General features: G+C 42.1%; 1 protein-coding gene and 1 long non-coding RNA gene across 2 annotated transcripts; one reads left to right on the forward strand and one right to left on the reverse strand.

Moving 5' to 3' along the window:
• On the reverse strand, nucleotides 1–1767 carry LOC138128446 (uncharacterized). Its single transcript, XM_069044694.1, has 2 exons — nucleotides 305–1767; nucleotides 1–248 (listed from the first exon to the last, which is right to left on the reverse strand). Exon 1 carries the CDS (start codon nucleotides 1640–1642, stop codon nucleotides 854–856), a length of 789 nt encoding a protein of 262 aa, XP_068900795.1. The 5' UTR covers nucleotides 1643–1767; the 3' UTR covers nucleotides 1–248; nucleotides 305–853.
• A 3134-nt stretch (nucleotides 1768–4901) lies between these two features.
• LOC138128468 (uncharacterized) lies at nucleotides 4902–5732 on the forward strand. Its single transcript, XR_011158686.1, has 2 exons — nucleotides 4902–5516; nucleotides 5572–5732. It is a non-coding gene; the product is annotated as an uncharacterized lncRNA (long non-coding RNA).

Here is a 5732-nt window from a genome sequence, read left to right on the forward strand (position 1 = left end):
TCTTCGGGTGCGATTGGGATCTGGTTGAAAGCGCGCACCAGATCAATCGTCGAGAAGATGGTGCAGCCAGCAAGGTTTTGAGAAAAGTCTTGAATGTGCGGCACGGGATACTGGTCGGGTATGGTGCGTGCGTTGAGGGTGCGGTAGTCGCCGCAGGGTCGCCAAGAGGAGTCTTTTTTGGGTGCTAGGTGTAGCGGTGAAGACCATGGGCTTGCTGAGGGGCGGATGATGCCGTCATTGAGTAGTGCCTGAAATTCTGTCTTGGCTATCTGCAGTTTGTGTGGGTCCATTCGTCGAGTCTTACAAGAGATAGGAGGTCCTGGCGTGGTGCGAATGTGATGCACGGTGTCATGTTTGAGGGTGGTTCTGGTTTGCTGTGGGTTGGTTAGTTGCGGAAATTCTTTGAGCAGGCGGAGATATATTGAATCAGTGACCGCAAGGAGACGTGGAGGATTGGTCGCGGTTATGGTAGAGACGGTACGGACGCTGAGGGACGTCTGGGTATCGATTAACCGTTTGTTGCGGGGGTCGATCACTAGGTTGAAGTGGCTCAGGAAGTCCATTCCGATGATTGCGTGTGTGACCGCGGCTACAATGAATTTCCAGGTAAATTGTCGTCGTACACCTAAGTTGAGATCCATGGCTCGAAAACCAAAAGTTGTAATGGTGGAGCCGTTTGCGGCGTGTAGCTGGAACTCGGTTGCGGCGGGACGGTAGCGTAGCTTGTTGACGGGGTAAACAGATATTTCGGCACCGGTGTCCACCAGGAATCGCTCTTTTGTGGCGACGTCGACTACGAAAAGGCGGCGTTGCTGGGGTACCGGACCAATTGCCGCCGTGAGTGGTCCAGTACTTAGTTTTCCGTTTGGTAGGAACAAGGCTGGGTGCATTTGGTCGCTTTCCCCTTGAAGCGGTTGTGGTACCAGCAGATTGTGTTTTCTGGTTTGTCTTGTTGTGCTGCTGGTCGTGCTGGTGATTGGTTACGGCGCTGCTGGCGGTTGCATGCTTTGCGGAGCTCGGCTACTTCTTTACGTAGTTGCGCGAGTTCTTTGCTAAGGTCGGTTGATGTTGCTGCTATTTGAGTGGCGTCAATGTGTGGCGCAGTGGGCAACATCTCGTGGACCTTGTCTGCGAGTTCAGCGAGCTTGTCCAGGGTGGAGTCCGTCTGTGTGGTCAAGATCACCTGAGTTTGGTGCGGCAGGCGATTTGTCCACAGGGATCGCAGAAGGTTCTCTGGTACTGTCGCTAGGCTTCGGAGGTGCCGTAAAAATTCAGAGGGCTTGCGGTCCCCTAGGTCTTCTCGTTGAAGAAGTTGTTGAATGCGTTGCTCTTCAGAGCTCGACAGGCGGGATATTAAGGCTGTCTTGAGTGCTTCGTACTTGTCGCTCCTAGGTGGTGTTTGCAGAATGTCGCGGACGACTTGTGCGTTCCGGAAGTCAAGGTTGGAGACCACGTAGTGGAACTTGGTGGTGTCGGCCGTGACGTTAGCTAGTGCTAGTTGGCTTTCAAGTTGCGAGAACCAGAGTGCGGGCTCGTTACTCCAAAATGGTGGGACTCGAACTGTGACGCGGTCTACCTCAGGGTTGCGGAGCGCAGGGGCCTCAGTCTGCACGGAAGCTGTGGATTCGCCGTTGTTGGGCATGGTGCGCAGTCCAGGAGTCAAAAGTTGGTAATCACCACACAACACTCGCGAATGGTAACTACGTTGGCACACTGGACTGACACTACTGGGGGCACATGGGAGCCACTGAGCACTTCTGGGGGTACTTGGGTACACTGAGCACTTCTGGGGGTACTTGGGTACACTAGGGAGCACTGAGCACTTCTGGGGGTACTTGGGTACACTAGGGACCACTGAGCACTGGGGTCACTGGGGTACACTGACTCACAACGGAAGCACTGGAAGACACTACTGAATCACTACTGGAGCACTGTTTCTCGGGGTCACCACTGTTGCGTTACACTTGGTTCACTAAGACGGGAACTGGACTGCTGAACTGAACTGCCGGGTGTGATGCTGGGGTGGAATTTGATTCCTCCTGGTGCCTCACAGAGCGGTAGTCGGGGGTTTGGGTCGCCATCTATCGGTGATTGCTGATGCTGGTGGAAGTTCCATTGGGATCGTCTAAGGCTCGTAGGCAGTAGCTGGTGATGCCATCTTCAGGCGATCGTTGGGAAATCTGCCGATAGATCTATTGGTGGTTGCAGTGACTGGCTTCCAACAGGTCGCTACAGTTTATTTTTTAATCAAAGAACCACAACACCGCAATTCACACCCAAAATAGAGCTGACAACATTGTACACTTTTGACATAGGGTGAAAAATCTCATCATATAAAAATTGAGGTTATTAGAGATATTAGTAGCGCAGCATGTTAATAAAGTTAATAACAACTAATTTGAGAGTTTAATAAATGTCTTACTTTGCTAAGCATGTTTAATAACACGTTTAAACTTTAGCTGCGAGTTTGCGTACTTTCAAGGACATTAAAAATGACAGACATTGGCTGGTATAGCCAATAGATATCATTAAATTCCCTAAATTTAGTAAAATTTTATATTTACAAACCTAAATCAACAGGTCGTGGTTCTTTGATTAAAAAATAGACTATAGCTAAGGCGCATTATATTTCTTTATAATTATATGGTTACAACAACATAAGTTAAGATTGGTGAGACGAGACAGCTGGACGTATTTCTGAATGTATTCATCGTTTCAAAACCGCACTCTGTGTTGCACTCGGCAAATCCGTCACTGGCCGACCCTTCCTTGGCCGAATCAGAGCCGAATGATTTCTTCGAATGCGCTTAAAAATATTTCTCATATACATCGTGAATGTATTTATTATTTAATAAACACTTGCCGCAGGAGCCTAGGAAGGGCTTTGTCTATTATTGTCGTAGTTTTGTAAATATTCATATGCATTTAATTTTTGTAATGGTGAAAAAATAACTTTAACTTCAACACCTAATTTAAATTGATCTTTACTGAGGCAATTAAAAAAAAACGATGAAGGCGAACAGACATCATAATTTATGTCCAGAAGAATTTTGCGTTTATTAAGCGGAGTTTTATTTACACACACATTTTTTTTCAAAACTATCCTGGATGCGTTTAGGTATTTATACTAATATGTCAATATGTGTACATATTTACAGAAGATACCGTACACAGTACAATGTAATTAGGTACGAGACAGACATGTAAATTGTAATTTAAGTTGTTATTTGGGTTTGAAGAAAAATAACGTAAACATTTTTTTATCAGAAAATATGAAAATAAAATTCGTAATTTTGTGTGGTACGGCCCGGCCGACTCTGCCGCCCCTAACGAGCCGTCACTGAACCTCGTACAGGACCACTATCGCTATGAAGACCAAATCGTGATTAATCTCCAACCAGAACAAAGTCCCATTCCACTACCCAATTTTTATGTTTTCTTGTCCACTCTAAACACGCTGCATGATCAGCTAGTGTTAATAGAGGTGCTATGTATGGACAAAAATTGTCTAAACCAAATCCTTTTGATCGATTTCTTACTGTTTGAACGTGAATTGTTGGTCCACCAGCATGTCGCAAGGCATTTCATACTTGTAACGCTCGATAGAAAGGATGCCTTCTCTTGTTAGAAGCAGATAACGATCGTGTGGAGCTGTTGTACTTCGCAGTCTTTCACTTCTGGGCCGTTATCTACCAGAATTTGTCTCAGCAAACCGATTCCACAGTTTACTTACAATACTCTGGCTAACCCCAAAATTTTGGGCTACTTCTGCTTGGCGGGACCGTCTTCAAGCATTCCAATAGCCCTATTCACTTCAAATTCACTTAAATGCAATCTTCTTTCCATATTTGGCAAAAACAATACGGTACAACCGTACAGTACACACAAATTGAGATAAGATCAACATTTTATCGAAAAAGAATTCAGTAAAAAGTGTAACAAAAAAAGAAGTTCTTTTACGCAGATTTGGTACAGAAAACTACCATGATGACGTTGTTATGATTTTTTTTTAATTTTTCTCAATATTTGCTTGAAGGATATATTTCAAATTTTACGCGCGCTAGGTACTACTTTCTCTGCGTAGAATTTAGTGATTTTTATGTCAACCAATCTCTCGCTGGACAAACTATACCAACTTTTTTCATTCGTTGTTTAGCTAAACTCCATCCATTTTCAATATACACAACTAAATCTAGTGATTTTAGTAACTTTTGTGGTGTAATAGGATACAACTTTTTTCTACTGTAAACGCAATGTCAGATAATAATTCAGGTTAGGTATGTATATTTTGAAGGTTATAATGTACGATTATTGTCATTTTTTACAAATCTCTAATCGAGTCCCGCAATCAAGCAAAGTAAACTAGTTTTGAATATTTTACTTAAAATATGGTATTCTACAGGTTAAATACCGGCATTGAAACCAACAAGTAGGTGTACCTTAATAAACAAAAACAGATTTTAACGAAAAGATTTCAGAGTAAGACACAGAGTGGAAGCATGATACATTCAAAATGAATAGTGCTCAGGAGCAGACCCTCTCAAGTCAAGCCTGAAGACCGGCGGTCTTGTAATTAAAAAAAGCGCACAACGGCGCAAATATTTCTTCACTGTTCCATCGTGCGTCGTTTCCATTCTGTGCCTGTGCCCCCGATCCAGAAATTACTCCGTATTTTTCCTTCAGATATCTGTAGGAGACTGAAGCTAACATTTTAAATAGATCAATTTAAATTAAAAGTGGATTTATCAACTTACGGCAAAAATTTCCTCAACCATTCGGTAAACTGGCATCTTCCCCAAATTTGGACCATTTACTTCCCAAATGTTTTTAAAACACCGGTGAACACTTTGTTTTATTTCTAAAGTGAAGCATGTTCTCTTTATAACCCTGCCTGTGGCCTCCATGATATCGCTACTTGATCGTATTTTTTTCAATAATTATAATGTGACAGTGTCAAATATTTTGACAAATTCAAAACGTCCGCTTTGAATGTTCAATATTAGAAAAAATAAAACACTTTCATTGCAATACAAAAAAAAAAAAAATCCCTAACAGTAATGTACAGCGTGATCAACAATGACTGAGTCTGTTGGCAATGAAACAATTGAAAAATATTGGTGTTTTTCTGTTTCGTAATTGGCACTGACCGGATGTTTTAAGTTGACACGACATTTAAAAAAAATTAGGTTATGTCGGGTATGTTTATGCCACCGCCGCGCCGTCTTGATGGTTTAATGCCTGTGATCTCCACGGCGCCACTTTAGGGGGGAATGTCACTAAATAATCATAACCTCACAAACAAATGTAATGAATTCAGTGAAGTTGTCAAAGTGCAATGTCAAGAGCCTCACAGTTTAAAAGTAACTTTAATAACAAAAATGTTATTAATTTAGTTGATGCTACTTCTGCTTGGTGTTTCTGGTTTTTAGTATTTTGCTGTTAGTGTTTAAAGTGGCTTTTTTATCATATTAGAACTGATATTGCGGTAAATGCAGCAACAACAAGTTCCGTTAGTTGTAAACCTATTTCTGGAATAATATTAAAATTATAATCTCAATCTTGGATTTGCAGTGGGTACATTATTTCCTAAACGGGTCATTTCAGATGAAGATGGGTCCATAACAAAACAATTATATTTGCTTAATTAATCCGTGCCATTCTTGGTGGAAATGAGTGGAAAGTATACTTTAAGTTTTGTACAGTTTTGAATGTAATTATATAATTTTGGACAA

Source organism: Tenebrio molitor, chromosome 4, assembly GCF_963966145.1.
Source record: "Tenebrio molitor chromosome 4, icTenMoli1.1, whole genome shotgun sequence".
In the NCBI taxonomy this organism is placed as follows: domain Eukaryota; kingdom Metazoa; phylum Arthropoda; class Insecta; order Coleoptera; family Tenebrionidae; genus Tenebrio; species Tenebrio molitor.

Coding starts and splice junctions, on each gene's coding strand:
- LOC138128446 (XM_069044694.1), bottom strand. CDS start 1,642: ATGCCCAACAACGGCGAATCCACAGCTTCCGTGCAGACTGAGGCCCCT.